This window comes from Sorex fumeus, unplaced genomic scaffold (assembly GCF_029834395.1).
Source record: "Sorex fumeus unplaced genomic scaffold, SorFum_2.1 ptg000030l, whole genome shotgun sequence".
Taxonomy (NCBI): domain Eukaryota; kingdom Metazoa; phylum Chordata; class Mammalia; order Eulipotyphla; family Soricidae; genus Sorex; species Sorex fumeus.
This window is the reverse complement of record NW_026606087.1, coordinates 22,096,936-22,112,806: the sequence shown is the minus strand read 5'-3', so window position 1 is coordinate 22,112,806 and position 15,871 is coordinate 22,096,936. Positions and strand designations below refer to the sequence as shown.

The following is a 15,871-nucleotide window of genomic DNA, read 5'->3' as shown; positions in this document are numbered from 1 at the left end:
GGAGCAGGTTGGGACCTGCGGGGCGTTTGACGAGGGGTTGGTTGGGGCGTGCCCAGGTCTCTGCCGGCCTGGAGCAAAGCCGTTGATTTCACAAATGTCAGAGCAGCTCCTGGTCTGCATCACGCCCTATGCTAGCAGACACCAGCTCCAGGCTTGGAGGGTAGCAAACCCTGGCCCCCTGCCTGGAGGAGGTGCTGAGCTGCCGGGTCCTTCTTGATTTTGTGTATTGACGGTGATGCATAAAAGCTGCATCAGGACTGACTCCTGGCCCTGTGCTCAGGACTGACTCCTGGCCCTGTGCTCAGGACTCCCTCCTGCACAGCGAGCACGCAGCCCATCTCTGAGACCCTGTGGCAGCCCCCCTCTGCGCCCCTCCTCATGCCTCTCTGCTCTGCCCATTCCAGCTGCGGCCAGCATGGACGTCAAGGAGAGGAAGCCCTACCGCTCGCTGACCAGGCGCCGAGATGCCGCCGAGCGCCGCCACACGGGCTCGTCAGCTGACAGCGAGGAGGGCAAGGCCCCGCACAAGTCCTACAGCTCCAGCGAGACGCTCAAGGCCTACGACCAGGACGCACGTCTGGCCTACGGCGGCGGCGGGCGTGTGCCCGAGTTGGTGCCACATGAGGCCGAGTTTGGCCGTGCAGGTGAGGGCAGGGGGCGGGCACAAGGGCGGGCACCCTGGGCCCCCAGAACCCAGCACCACCCTCCTCACACGAGGACATGAGGGGCTGTTGGGGTCATCTGCCCCAGCTCCCCGAGAGCCCAGTGGCCCTGCAGAGCTGGAGGACGAGGGGACGGTCTCCTGGGGTGGGAAATGGAAGTGGGCCGACATCAGAGGCTGCACAGGACTCGTTCCTGGTGCTCTTATTCTTCATCTGTGATTCATTCAACAAACATGCTGTAGCAGCTTCTGGGTGCCGACTCTGACCTTGGGAAATGGAAGTGGGCCGACATCAGAGGCTGCACAGGGCTCGTTCCTGGTGCTCTTATTCTTCATCTGTGATTCATTCAACAAACATGCTGTAGCAGCTTCTGGGTGCCGACTCTGACCTGACCGGGAGGGAAAGATGCGTCTGGGACAGTCAGACCTAAAAACCTGAGAGACCACAGGCTGGAGAGATAACCCAGTGGGCAGGGTGCTCACCTCGCATGCAGCTAACCTTGGTTCAACCCCCAGCATCCCATGTGGGCCCCTGAGCACTGAGCCAGGAGTAAACCCTGAGCACTGCCAGGTAAGGCCCTGAAACAAAGCGTTAGAAGCGTATCCAGCACCTGCTTCCCTCACATTCACTTCCTGCACACAGCTGTCAGCAGTGCACCCCCACCCTGCTCTGGAAACCTGGCCAGCATACCCCACGGCTCCCTGCCTGCTGCCCCCGACTGCCATGGCCCTCTGCCCGGTGCTGCTCCCTATGGGTCATTCGATGCACTGCAGCTGGAATGAACCAGCTCAACATTAACCGAGTACCTTCCCCTGCCCAGAGCACGCTTTCAGACCTGCCCTGTTTCATTCCCCAACACGTCTCTGCACCCACGCTCTGCTCCTGCTCACTCACCAGCCCTTCTGGTTCCTGCCCTGAAGCCTGTGTGGTGCTTGTTTGGTGCTGGCAGAGCCCGAGTCCTGGATGAGGTCAGCTGGCTACTCCCAGCCCCTGAGCATCCCTGCTCTGCGTTCCTCTGTCCCTGCCCAGATGGGCTGTGCTTTGTGTCCTTGGTTGACTGCTGTTTGATCCCTACAAGCAGCCCAGATGCACCGTTTGTTCACCATTTGCATCCATATCTAGACACACCTCATCCGGCTGGGGCAGGAGCACTGTTGACCCATTGGCACAGTCAGGGGTGATCTCTGAGCACAGAGCCAGGAGTCATCCCTGAGCACCTAAACCAAAAGCAAACAAAACCTCTGGACGGCACGCACAGCTCTTTGCTCCTTCCAGACTCTCAGCTGGGAACTCCAGCCCTGGCCTCTGCCAGGAGGGGTCCTGAATCCTGGCCTTCTCACCTGGGCAGTGGAGACGTGATGCCCCTGATCATGGGGTGTCCTGAGGATGAATGAGGACTCCAGAGCACTGGAGCAGGGCTTGGCCCCGAGCAGATGCTACAAGCATCTCCTTTCTCCAGCTGCCACCTGTGGGTCTCCATGACTTGGAGAGGAAAAAGTGGCCTCAGCACACCCTTGGCTCTGTTCAATTGTTGCTTGGCTCAGCCCGGCAGACGCTGACAAGGCCATCCTAGTCCTAGAACCCACGGAGCGGCCACTTCTCGCCCTCAGAATAGCCCGTGAGCCTGAGCACAGCCTGCAACACCAGGTGCGGGGGACAAAGCATTCACCCAATGACTCCCTCCACCCTCCCCATGTTATCAGCCTTTCACTCGACTACTGTTGCTATTCCTGCAAGGGGAGCTCCTGGGTGGGCTCAGGAAGCCCAGGGCCCTGCCCAGCAATTCTCCAGCGCCAGGCTGGTGGTCTGGTGCTCAAGTCCTGCAGTGTCGAGGGAACAGAGACACCCTGGCAGTGCTCAGAAATGTCCCGGGTTGCTTCCAGTGACGCTGGGGGACTGAGGATCTCTGGGGTGCCTGAGAAAAGATTGGGACCAGTGTGCCAGGGATTCACCTTAGCACCTGCACCCTCTCTCCTGACCCATCATCGCCTTCCTAGATGAAAGAACAGCAAGAGTGAAGGGAGGGGGTGGGGTGGGGGTGCTCTGGCCAAGATCACAGGGCTGGGTGTTGGGTCGGGAGGGCCGTCCCTCCCAGAGAACAGAGAGCAGAGGGGCAGCAGGGTGGACTGCGCCCTTCCAGTCCTTCCCGCCCTTGCCCTGCTGCAGTCCTGAGCCATCACTATGCCTGCGAAGACCCCAGAGACTGTCTGCATGGGGCGGGGGGTAGCGGCAGTCAGGCCCCCCTGAGCATCCTCGCAGCCCGGCAATTTCTGCACATGCCTTTGATTTGTCCTGAACGTGGGGCTTGTTCCTTGGGAAGTGTGACTAGCCTCCCTGGAGAGCCAGGACATCGGCTAGGGACAAGCCAGGGGTGTGTAGAAAGGAGGGCAGAGGCGGGTGCGCAGACAGGGGCATCGCTGAAGATTGAAGTTCCCATCAGAGTGTCCTCTGTGGAGGAGCAGAGCTAAAGAGAAGGTCTGACTTGAATACGGTGCCGGAGGTAGAAATCAAGAACCCCCATCTCTACAAGAGAAGGCACCGAGCAGAGGCTGACCCTGAAGAGGGTCCCCCGACCCCCACCAGGGGTGATCACTGAGCACAGAGCCAAGACTCAGCCCTGAGCACCAGCAGATGTGGCCTAATCCCTACTGCCCAAAAAGCCGCAATCTGGCCTGGCCCAGATGTTGGCCGCTGCATGGAGCTGAGCCAGCCGCCAGCCTGGCCGTGGGAACAGGGACGAGGGCTCCTAGGGGGGAGGGGGACGCTTGTGAGGAAGGGGCTGCCGGAGGCAGAGGAGAGGGAGCATACTTACTGGGCGTGAGGAGACTCCAGGACCTCCCTGTTACTGGCCAGCAGGGACTGATCTCAGGCAGTGGCCGCAGCACCCCCTCATCCCCGGGCCGGTGTTGGAATTCTGCAGCGGCCACTCAGCAGGTTCAGGGGGTCCCGACTCTGCCCCCCCCCAGTTCTCTCCATCTCCCAGGGGCGTCCATCTGTGAGACTCCCTCCCCGCAGCCTCTGCTCTGTGCCCTGTGGGAACTACGGAGTGCTCTGGGGCACTCAGTGCCCCTGCTCCTGCTGAGACCTGGCCCATGTCCCCGCCTCCCACCCTCACCCCTGTCTGTGGGATTGCCTCCCCAGCTGGACCCGGTGAGCACTGCAGATGCAGACGCCAGCCTTGGCTCCCCGCTGCCCCTCGGGAAAGGCCAGGCCAGCTGGAGTAGAGTGTTTCCTGACTGCGAGTCCTTTTGCCAGGCTTGTGCTGGCCTGCCCGCCCATCTCCCTCACACCCAGGGCTCTAGTGGGGGCTGTTAGACATGTAGGCTGTTAGACTGTCTGCATGGGGCGGGGGGTAACGGCAGTCAGGCCCCCTGAGCATCCTCTCAGCCCGGCAACTTCTGAGGACAGGGGCGAGGACGTGCCTGCCCCCAGCCCCAGCATCACTGGCATCCTGAGCCTCACTGGTCTGAGGGATGCCCCAGGCCCCCAGCAGCACCATATCCTCAGGTCTGGCATAGCTGTCCCATCTGGTTATCTACGATGCTCAGGAGTGGCCCTCAGCCCCCGCCCCCAGCCAGCACCATTTGAGAGATTCTTCCCCGACCCCCAGCGGAAGACCCTGGAAGGTCAACCGGCCTGCAGGGACTTCGACCTTGACTGTGCCAAGCAGGTGGGATGCCCCACAGCAAACTAACCCGGCTCCCTGCACTTTCCCCAGGAGCCAACTTCAGCCTGCGGGAGCTGGGGCTGGGCGAGGTGACGCCCCCCCACGGGAGCCTATACAGAACCGACGTGGGCCTCCCCCACTGCGGCTATGCCCTGGGCGCCAGCCCCGACGCCGAGCTGTCCCCCGAGCACCCTGCCCGCCTGTGGGGCCGCAGCATGCGGTCGGGACGCAGCTCCTGCCTGTCCAGCCGGGCCAACTCCAACCTCACGCTGACCGACACGGAGCACGAGAACACGGAGACCGGTGAGTGCCGGTGGGCGCTGGGGCTCATGCCGTGGACGGGACACTGCCATGTGACTGTGGGCGCCGGGGCAGTGGCCGGGGAGCCCCCACAGGGACGGGTTCGGACAGTGCCTGCAGGGCCGCTGCTCTCCAGGTGGATGCCCGAGACTGTGTCTCTATCCTCAGGGCTCCGTGTCCACGGTGCTGGCCTGGGCAGTTGGCACGCCCTGCGCATGTGTGTGTGGGAAATGGGGGGTGTGGTATAGGCTCGGCTTCACTCTGTGACCTCTTCTGCAGACGTGGAGGCCAGAGAGATGCACACAGGCCTTGGCGCTCTTTCCCACATGGGCGCCAGTGCCTGCCCACTACAGGTTTCTTTGGCGGGGCGCGGGGGAGCTCTGAGCTGCCGGTCAGCCAGCCCTGCAGCAGGCCACTCACTTGCACAGGTCTCTCTTCCCTGGTGTCTGGAGTCCCCCAGACTGGACAGCCACTCAGCCGGGTACCAGCCCTGTCCTGCCCCGCTGGATCTGGCTGGCAGTGAGGATGGAGAGAGGGTGGCAGAGGGCTGGCAGAACCTTGCTGGGGAAATGGAGGCGCCAAGCCAGCACCCTCACCACTGCTCTCCAGGGACTCCCTGATCCCCCTGACCCCAGTACCCTGGGGTCCCTGCAGGCATAGGCAGGCCACAGAAGGTGGGTCAGTGGGCCATGGAGCACTGTGTCCTTGAGCACTCTGACGTGACCGAGCTCTAGGCTGTGACCTCAGTCACTCCTCCCTGCCCCACACACTGGGGTGCCCCAGGGTCTCCCCCACCCCCGGGCGCACACAGGCCACCTCATGGACTCCCTCACCGACTCGGAGGTGGGCCCGGATAAGGTGGAGCACTTCAGACCTTAGTTTTATCTAAGGAATGAGAGTCCTAGGAAATCAGCACTTCCTGTCTCCCGTGTTCTTAGATCAGGTTGGGGAGAATGGCCCCATGGCCAGCTCACACAGGAAATAGGAAACATGCCCCTGGACGCACAAGGCCCATTTCTTTCTCGCAGGACTTCACAGAGCCTTTAATCCATTCCTCTGTGTGCCATGGTTGGGGGGTATGGAGCGGAATTCCCAGGACACCCCTCGCAGAGTCAGTGTGAGACCCTTTATGCCCAAAGCCTCTGGAGAGCAAGCGTGCCCGAGATGGCTCCTTCAGAGCGGGGAGCTGAAGGTGCTGCAGGTTTGGTGCCAGGAGTCGGTGATTCTCAGTGTCCGTGTCGAGGTGAAGAGGCAATGGGAGCCCTAACAGCATTAATCCTGCGGCCCATCCTGAGACCTTCCCAAACAGAGTGCAGAGTTTCCGTGAGCTGTTCTCTCTTCCACTTTCTCCCCCACAATCCTCTGAGATTGGTTTTATTGTTATTCTCATACCAAATCCTCATTCTCATCACCTCCACCCAGAGAGGGTGAGAAGCCCACCCGGGTCACACAGCCAGCAAGAATGGGGTTGAACTCAGGCCTCTCTGCCCCTGAACATCCTCATTCCTCGAGTGCTTGGGCGCATGGAGCCCACCCCAGCAGAGCCCTTGGGTGGTCTGTTCTTCTGAAGACTCTCACCGCGGTGACGGATGAGCCCTTTGCAGACAGCATTGGAGAGTGGGGTGTGGTCGTCCCCCAATATCGTCTGCTCTCTGAGGGCTGAGTGCCCGATGGGGGCAGCCACTGCAGATGAGAGTGACACTGGCCCGGCATGTCGGCCTTCAGAACGGCAGCAGCCCAGCCCCACACCCTCTGGGCCCGCTGTGCTGGGACAGGGAGCATGCTCAGAGAACTGTTCAGAGATGGAGCAGAGTCCCCTGAGGCCTGGACTCCTGCATCCGAACCGCTCACACAGCCTACGTGCTCGTCCACATGATCATCCACCCAATTGCCCCGTGCTTGCCCATTATTTGTTCATCTGCTTGTCCCGCACTCCCAGGAAACACATGATCTGCAGCTTTGTTGCCCTGGGTCTAAGCAGTGAATGACCCTGGTGATGGGTGATGCCCTGTGACCCTTAGGTCACGGGCAGCATTCCTACCCTCATCTGAGGACTGAAGACTGAGGTCCGGCTGGGGCAGGCTCCCTCTTCTCCTTTTGCCAGGTCCTCTCCTACCTGCTGTCCTTCCCTACCCTCTCCTCTCTCTCTCCAATGCTCCTGGCTCTTGGCCACACTCTCTTCTCTTTCTTTGGTGAGGATGTGACCTTCCACTTTCCAGCAGGCCACATGGCCAGCACGGCCATGGAGATCCAGACCCGGCGCCACCAGGGGTCCAACCAGGTGCTTGTGTGATGGCTTTTAATCCTTGTGACACCCCCAGACCCACCCCTTCTGGTGGTAACCGGCCCAGACAGGGTCCTCTGCTATGCCAGCAGTGGTACAACTTGCAGGTGTACCAAACCCACCTCCAGCTCCTGGCTCTCTGATCCCTTAGTCTGACCCCAGAGCCCATTTCTATCCGTCATCCTGAGGGCTGGCCTCTCCACAGAGCTCCCCCCTCCCCACATTCCCCCTGAGTTCTGAGATACTCCCCAACTGGGAGCACAAAGCTTCCTGTGCTCCACTCCCCAGACACCCTCACACTACTGGCTCCATGTCTGCATTGGGGCCTGGCATTAGTCCCCAGTCGTTGTCACCAGTATTGATAGTGGTGGAAGGCTTTGCTGAGGTCACGGTGACGCTGCATGCAGCTGCCATCAATAATTACTTTTATGGGGTCCATTAAAACCAATTTCTGCCCCTGGAGGTTAATGTCAGCAGCTTTTATGTCACTGCTTAATATCCAGAATAAATACAGAATTGACTGGGTAATGTAAACACAAAGCTTCCTCCCTGCGCCGGCAGGCAGAGCAAAAGCCAGAGGGCTCAGCTGTCAAGGCAGCCCTGCAGGGGAGGGGCTGGGAGAGTGCAGGGGGGGTGGGGGCTGGGGGGGACAGCGTGGGGTCTGGGCCTGCCGCCAGGCACGCAGTTGGCACCCATCGAATGTATTTTAGAAAGCAGAGGTTGCAGCTGAGTTCCTTCCCCGCCGCGGGGGGAGCTGGCAGCATCTCCTAAGGAGGTTTGTCCTGCCGTGTGTACTGGAAGATGGCAGCCTCTTCCACACAGTTGCATATCCCAGGCGGAGCCCATGCAGGGGAAGCCTGACAGGGAGTGCTGGCAAGGTCCGAACACACACGTCTGCCCTAGAGCACAGGGTGCAGCCTGGGCCCGCTGGTGTACTGTGGCGGCATTAGCTGGAACCTCCCCCAGGCAGGGTGCTCATCCTCTGGTGCTGAGGAACTTGTTTCTGACTCAGGAGTTACTTGGCACCAAAAAATTTTTTAAATTCTTTTGAGGAGTATCTATATTGTTTTCCCAGAAAGGATGAACCAGTCAGTATTCCCCCTAGCAGCGGACAAGGTTCTCTTTTACCTGCCGTGACTGGATAGAGAAACTACAGCAGATACACACAGTGGAATACTTCTTGGCTGTAAGAAAAGATGAAATCATGCAATGTCCTGCCACGTGGGTGGATCTGGAGAGTATCAGGCTGAGTGAAGTGGTCAGCGGAAGGGGGACGGACAGAATGATCTTTCTATAAAGAAACGCGGGGGCGGGGATTAACAGTTGTGCAGAGGCAGTAGAAATTGAGACGTGGTCTACGGTAGGAGGGAGGGATAGGAAAGGGGGTAGATAGAATGGTAGGGAGGGGGTTACCCCCGAAAAGTAGTGGAGGGAAACAGACCGGGGGTGGGGGGAGAGGGAGGTGCTGGAATGATTTGGGCAAGGCCCCACCCGCAAGCATTATCAATATTGTAAACCACAGTGCCAAAAATAGAATAAATTTAAAACAAAACAAGTAAGAGACCAGTGGGGCACAAGGATCTGCTCTTTAAACCCAGCGGTGCCGTGTCCCCATGCTGAGCACTTGGGCACTTGTCAGAGCCTCAGTCTCCTGGGAGGGGGGGTGAGGATTTAGAGTCTAAAGTGCAGAAGCCCCACGTGAGATGATGAGTTCCCAGGGTGGTGGGGGGCCTGGTCGGTGGTGGCTCAACCTTGCAGTGCTCTGGGAGACACCCGGAGGGCTGCAAAAGGGTCGCCCCGATCTCCCCTCTGTGATGTTAAGTGCGAGCACCTCGGTGGGTCTACCCTGTGACGGTGTGGGAGGGCTGGTGCGCTGGCCCTTCACCCAGCTCTCCACTCTCTCCACTTGTGTGAGGGCTTCCAAGGAGCTGTGTCCTGGGCGTGCAGGCCTCTTGCCCTCTTCCCACTCATACTAGGCACCTGGGCTCAGTGGGCAAGGGGGGTTCTGCAAGCAGCAAGGATCCGAGAGGGGATCCTGGGGGAGGCTACAGCCAAGTTCTAGAGGCGAGAAAAGTCCCGAGACATCTGGGGGACAGTGGGAGTTTATACCCTGCTTTTATCGCACAGGCGGATCCAGACATTCATGTAGAAAACACAAGTGAGCCCAAAAACGCTGTTGCCCAAAACGATCCAGCGGGAAGTATTGGTTACCCTAAGGCAGCCCAGTTGCTTATTCAGAGCCAGTAGGTGAAGTGGGCATCTTCGAAGCCCAGAGAGAAGGACGCTTATTCCCTGACTAATCCAGGTATTCTCTGCCCTCCTTGTTCTCACCCCTCAATCTGTCCTTTAAAACTCGGAGCGGTTCAGAGAGACAGGACAGAAGGGAGGACTTCCCTCCCTGCCGCTGACCTCGGCACCATATATGGCTCCCCGATCCCCACCAAGAGTGATCCCTGAGCACAAGAGGAAGTCCTGAGCACTGCCAGGTGTGTCCTCAAAAACAAGCAAAACTGAAACTCTCTGAGAATATCGGTTCTTTGCTCCCAGGGTGGCCAGACCACCGCTGTCAGCCAGTCACTGAACAAGGGGCTCATTGAGGTCAGAGCTGGACCCACACGAGACTGTGCTTCTGGCTGGTCACCAGCTCACATCCCTCCACGGGTGCAGCTGTGCTCGTGTTTTAGTGGAATGAGACTCTCACACTAAACAGGGCAATCCAGGTAACAAGTGCCACCACGCGCCAAGGTCCATAAAGAATTGTTGTAATGAGTGTTTGCTTAGTCAAGCACACGGAGACAGTCCGTGGAGGGAGAATAAGGAGGTCTTTATTACAACGATTCATCAGACCTGTGGGCCTAGGCAAAGCTCAGGGGTCCAAGAGCCGGTTTTTATAGGACATTACTGCAAACTCCTCATTACTTTGCTTCATGATCAAGCAATGCAGGAGCGCACACACACGTGATGGCGTCTTACCAGTATGGTTACAGAGAGTTTGCTAAAATCAACATTTTCCTTAGCTTGGAACTGGGAAGTTCATCTCAAGTGCAGACATGGTGGGCGTCTTTTTAAAACTTTTCACTCACAAGCAAAACCATCTCTTTAGAGAACATGCTGAGGGGCTAGAACACTAGCACAGCGGGTGGGGCATTTGCCTTGCACTCAGCCGACCTGGGTTCGATTCCCAGCATCCCATATGGTCCCCCGAACACTGCCAGGAGTAATTCCCGAGTGCAGAGCCAGGAGTAACCCTTGTGCATGGCCGGTGTGCCCCGCCCCCCAAGAAAATAGAGTACATGATAGAAAGTCAATTATAAAACCAAAGATACTTATAATAAATTACCATTATAGCAGAATAGAGTGGGATTGGGCTGGAGCAATAGCACAGTGGGTAAGGCATTTGCCTTGCACATGGCCAACCCGGTCGGTCCAGGTTCGATTCCTCCGCCCCTCTTGGAGGGCCCAGCAAGCTATCGAGAGTATCTCGCCTGCATGGCAAAGCCTGGCAAGCTACCCATGACGTATTCGATATGCCAAACACAGTAGCAACAAATCTCATAATGGAGACATTATTGGGACCACTCGAGCAAATCGATGAACAACAGGAGGAAAGTGCTACAGAGTGGGAGTGTCTGCGTTTCCAGGTGGTAGACAGAACCTTGGAGACAATATACTCTCACTCCCCACCACCAGTGCCCACCACTGTCCACGTACCACCCGTAGTCCACTGCCTTCCTCATTCTGTTCCCCACTGCCTGAAAATCCCAGCTCTGCCTCCCCATGCCAAGATTTTGTTCGCTCCAGTGAGGACAAACTCCTAAGTGTCTCCGGACCCCACAGATGAGTGAGAGCAGCTGGCATCCCCCTTTTCCCTCTTATTCGACTCCCCTCCAGGACATGCTCCAGTTCCATCCAGATCATAGTAAACCACAATTTTCCCTCCTCCAGAAAAAGACATTAAATCTCGAATCCGGTAGGGCTGGTTAGCCACCAGGCTGCTCTCGTAACAGAGAGCAGGTATTTCAATAGGAAATTTGGGTGTTGAAGAGACAAATTCTAGCCAGAAGCTGAAGATTTGTCCGTGTGTTTGTGAGGGGGTGGTGACTATCCCCATCAATTCTCAGAAGCTCTGAGAGAGTGGGTGCCACTTTCTGCAGTGCCACAGTCCTGGGGTGCAGAGATCCAGCCTGGATCTCCTGCTGGCCAGTCATGCCTCTCGACCCTTTGGGCTAGCTCCTCAGCCCAGGCATCACATAATGGCATGATGGAAATAGTGCTGGTTTGGGAACTTTGAAAGATGGGAAGAACTTGAATAGGTCAAGAGAGAGAAGCAAGGCCATTGCGTGTGGAGGTGGGTGAGGCCAGGTAGCCAGAATGTAGGTGTGTGCCTGAGAGTACAGAGGCTGGAGTTGCTGGGAGGTAAATCTGGAGAGGTGGACAGACTACATCATGTGAACATAGCCATCATGTTGGTATGTGAGGACCACATCCCAGGAACTGTGCTAAGTACCAGGATTCGGCACAGACAAAATGGCCCAGTCTGTGGAGATCCCCTTCTAGTGGGGAGAATGTTGGTAAGGCGAAGACTAATGTATGAAGGTGAAGATGGGAAGGCGATTTTGGCCGTGTCAGGGTGAAAGGGGACAGTGTGGTCTTGAATGTGGTAGCCAGAGGAGGCTGGAGCTGTAAGTGACGCTGGAGGCGAGCTTTGTGGTGAGGGAGTGAGGTGTGGATCCTGGCAGAGAAGCCCTGAGTGTGTCGGATTCTGTGGAGCATCCTTGGCCTGCGTGGCCTGAGGAGAGGAGACACAGGGACTGAGATGGGGGTGCCTGTGGGTCACAGCAGGGGGAGTGTCTGTGGAGGGCCCAGTGGTGAGTGACAAGCTCAGAGACTCTGAAAGTCCTGCTGAGCTCTCGAGGGCTGTTTTGAAGTAGGAGTCTGCCGTCATCAGGGAAAGGGAAAGAGCCAGCGGAACTCAGACCAGCAGTGCTGAGGCCATCTTCCCTCACTGCACCCCAGAACTCCCTCCCTCACTGCACCCGAGAACTTCCTCAGCAGAGGGCCGACCTCTGTGCCCACAGGGCCTGCGCCCAAGAAGGATCCCAGAGACAAGGAAGAAGGGGCTTATGCGGAGCCTTTTCCTGACCTCTCATCTGGGCAGGCCAGCAGCAGGGCCCGGGAGCCACTGGTCCATCCCCTACCGTAGCATGTTACCATCTCCCAGGAACCACACACCTCACTTCTTCGTCCCATCACACAGCTTCCCACACTCTTCACTGGGCTCTGGCCTTTCTGCTAGACCCCTGCTCCCAGCCTTGCCTCACCTGCCCCGGGGGACTGTTAGCATCACCTTTGGTTGTTGCGGCCATTACCATCTTGCTTCCTTTGGCCTCTGTTCAGCTCTTCCTTCTTGTCTGGCACCTCGATGGCCCTTGGCGAACCAAGACAGTGCTTGCTAGTGCCCCCGGCTCTGAAACCACCATTGTCTGAGGGCCGCTCTCTCCAGCTGTTGAAGTGAATTCTTGTGGAGAACCTTTAAGAACACCGGCCCCCTTTCAATGCACCCCGAGTTCACTGCCCCCTGCATGTGCCTACTTTCCCTGAGGGGCAATGCATACCAGAGTGAGCACGGCCTGCCTCTGAGCTGGGAGGAGGACGAGGAGGGAGACTCAAAGCTGTGGTAAGAGGAGACAAGTTGTGTTCCCTCGGTGTGTGCAGAGTGTCATGGCACAATTGCTTTTCATTTGAGCCAACATGGCTTTCAGTTCCTGTGTGAACACCAAGACAAATCTTCCCGCAAAGAGGCTTCAGCTTTGCCCGTCAGAGTGACTCTGGGGTCCACTGAGACTAGATCCAACCCAGGAGGACTTCTGGATAGAAGGGGAAGGGTGGAGGACACTGCTTCTTGCCCACGAGACCTGCTTCTAAAGCTGGGGAAAGTGGTTCAGGAAGGACACTGGTTCAGTTCCAGACACTGTCGCCAGGTGAAATGGGATCCTGAGCAAGTCACTTTCTGTCTCTGGGACTCAGTTTCCCCACCAGCCAATGGGGCTGTTGAACTCTCACTCAGCAGGATAAACTGAGAGGAAAATAAGTTTGGGAGTCAAGCCTGGCATCCCAGCTCAGACTCTCAGGAACGGGGAGAATTTGTGTAAATCACTGACTCCTGCTGAGACATGGTCCCTTTATCTGTGCGGGAATCAGCATCTGCTGACCTCCTGAAGCTGGTAGCACATGCAGTTGAAGAACCAGAACTATGCTTTCCAAACGGGATGATCATTACTACTCCCAGAATCAGTGCTGTAGCTTGGCCCCCTTCCCCATTATGATGGTGATGGTGACAATGAGAAATAAGATAGAAGAGAGCAAGTGGCATTTTTTAAAAATTTTTTATTAGTGAAACACCATGAGGTACAGTTATAGACTTACAAATTTTTGTGCTTGGGTCTCAGTTATACAATGATCAAGTACCCATTCCTCCACCAGCACCCATCCTCCACCACCACGGGTCCCAGCATCCCTCCCACCCCCCATCCCCCCCATCCCACCCTGCCTCTGTGGCATGCTGAAAGTAGACTATAGACCAAACATGATTGCGACTCAATGCCTCTCTTGCAAAACACAGGACCCAAAAGAAGTGGCATTATTTTTTTTAATGTTTAGTTGTCTTTTCATCAAGAACAAGGATCCCCCCCCCCCCTTTTGGGCCACAGTTGGCAGTGCTCAAAAGCTTACTCCTGGCTCTGTGCTCAGGGACCATGGGATTCCAGGGGTTGAACCCAGGTTGGATGTATGCAAGGCAAGTGCCCTACCCACTGTACTATCACTCTCGCTCCGAGAACAATGATTTTCTTACCCTAGAGTTTAGTTTGCAAGTCAGTACCTGGCATATGCTGAGATGGGGCTGTTAATCTCCCTTCTTTAGAAACCCCTCAGTTTGGAGAGTCCATGATGCGTAGTGTTATAGTATTTTTTGTTCGTGTCTTTTTGTTTGGGGTTCACACACCCATGGTGCCCAGGGTTTACTCCTGACTCTGTATCAGGATTATTCCTGGAGGGGATAAAGGAGCCATAAACAATGCCAGGGATGGTACCAGGATCAGTCCTGTGTTAAGGCAAATGCCCTGGCCACTATACGATCTCCCCAGGCCCCATATCCTTGTCTAAACCCTGTTGGCCTAGTGAGAGTGCACATCCCTAAGGACCTTGTGTTTTGGTTAAGAGAGGCTGAGTTCTGGGACCAGGTGCACTTCCCTGAGATGCCATGGCTTATGTGATGCTGGAGCTGGAATTTCCCATTCATGGAAACTGCCCATCCCGCCTCTCCCCCACTTTCCCCCTGTGAAGGGGTGATGGGAATGACTAATCACCCTATAGCTAGGAGCTACAAGGACGGCAGTAAAAGATGCCCCGCGTAGCAAGGACTAAGTTAGGAGGATTGGGAAACGGGAAGCGTCATCAGCCGCATTCAGAGAACAAACCAAATCTGCCCCTCAGGTGAAAGGCAACTGGAGACGAATGAGGGCAAGCGGGTAGGGCAGATGAGCCCCACATGCAGCGAGCATGTCGAGAGAAATCTGGCTGCTTCCCAGACCCGAGGATCCTTACCACAAATTGAATTCCACACTAATCGGTCTGGACAGATTGACCTCAGTGGAGGGATGAGTCCCCTTCACGGGAAGTGAAGTGTGAGGAAGGGCTGCAGTGTCTTCGTGGGTCTGAAACAAGGCAGCAGGTGCAGGGTAAGGGCGAAGGGTGAGGGGGGGGCAGCAATTACCAGTAGAACCCCAGGAAACAGGCTCAGTGCAGACCCCACCAAAAAATAAAGGTCTCTCTTTGTTAAAAAAATATTAATACATATATATATATATAAAGATAAAAAGGCCCTCCCGTTGATCGTCGATTTGCTCGAGTGGGCCCAGTAACGTCTCCACTGGAGACTTTGTTGTTACTGTGTCTGGCATCTCGAATACTCTCGGTAGCTTGCCGGGCTCTCCGAGAGGGGCGGAGGAATTGAACTCGGGTTGGCCATGTTGGCCGCTTAATAAAGTCCTCCCGTTGATCATCGATTTGCTCGAGCGGGCCCAGTAACGTCTCCATTGGAGACTTTGTTGTTACTGTGTCTGGCATATCGAATACTCTCGGTAGCTTGCCGGGCTCTCCGAGAGGGGCGGAGGAATTGAACTCAGGTTGGCCATGTTGGCCGCTTAATAAAGTCCTCCCGTTGATCATCGATTTGCTCGAGCGGACCCAGTAACGTCTCCATTGGAGACTTTGTTGTTACTGTGTCTGGCATATCGAATACTCTCGGTAGCTTGCCGGGCTCTCCGAGAGGGGCGGAGGAATCGAACTCGGGTCGGCCATGTTGGCTGCGTGCAAGGCAGACGCCCTACCCGCTGTGCTATCGCTCCAGCCCTCATGTAGAAACCATGATGTACAAAGTTGTTTCCAGTAGGGTTTCAGACATACACTGTTCCCACCTCCAACCCACCACCCTGTGACCCCAGTGACCCCAGGTTCCCCCTTATCTCCCAACCTGACTTTGATTACTGTAGTTCGGGTTCCACGATTTTAGTAGTGTTGGGCCTAATGGCTTAGGAGTAGACAGATGCCTGATCTCCACGCTCCAGATGAGACCCCTCACCCCTGTCCCTACATTACCTCCAGATTCCTCTTTCGCTTCCCAAATCCATTTCTCTTCTTCCTTGGCTTTTTTTTTTTTGTTTCTGTAACCTAGAGCTGAGGTTGTGCCCATTTTTGATAGCTTCCATTCCCTAGACACATTATTCTGTTTACCACCTGACTTGAAACTGTAAAACTGTCACGGGAATAAGGAAATTCTCGCCCACTATCCTAATGAATTGAGAACTTAATGGTGTACAGTAATATACCCTAAGATGTCTTTACAGCTAATTTATGGCAGAGAAGCTGGGCGCATGAATCGGAGTAAAGTTAACCACT

The 15,871-nt window shown here is 56.3% G+C and overlaps 1 protein-coding gene across 2 annotated transcripts in view; it reads left to right on the top strand.

The window, feature by feature from the left end:
* The first annotated feature begins 410 nt into the window (after positions 1-410).
* The window catches only part of TENM4 (teneurin transmembrane protein 4), a 371,175-nt gene continuing 355,714 nt past the window's right edge, over positions 411-15,871 (top strand). For both annotated transcript variants that reach the window (XM_056115823.1, XM_056115822.1), the window contains exons 1-2: positions 411-644; positions 4,381-4,632. In XM_056115823.1, coding sequence (XP_055971798.1) covers positions 416-644; positions 4,381-4,632 — 481 coding nt within the window. In that variant the 5' untranslated portion in view covers positions 411-415. The remainder of the gene's footprint in view (positions 645-4,380; positions 4,633-15,871) is intronic.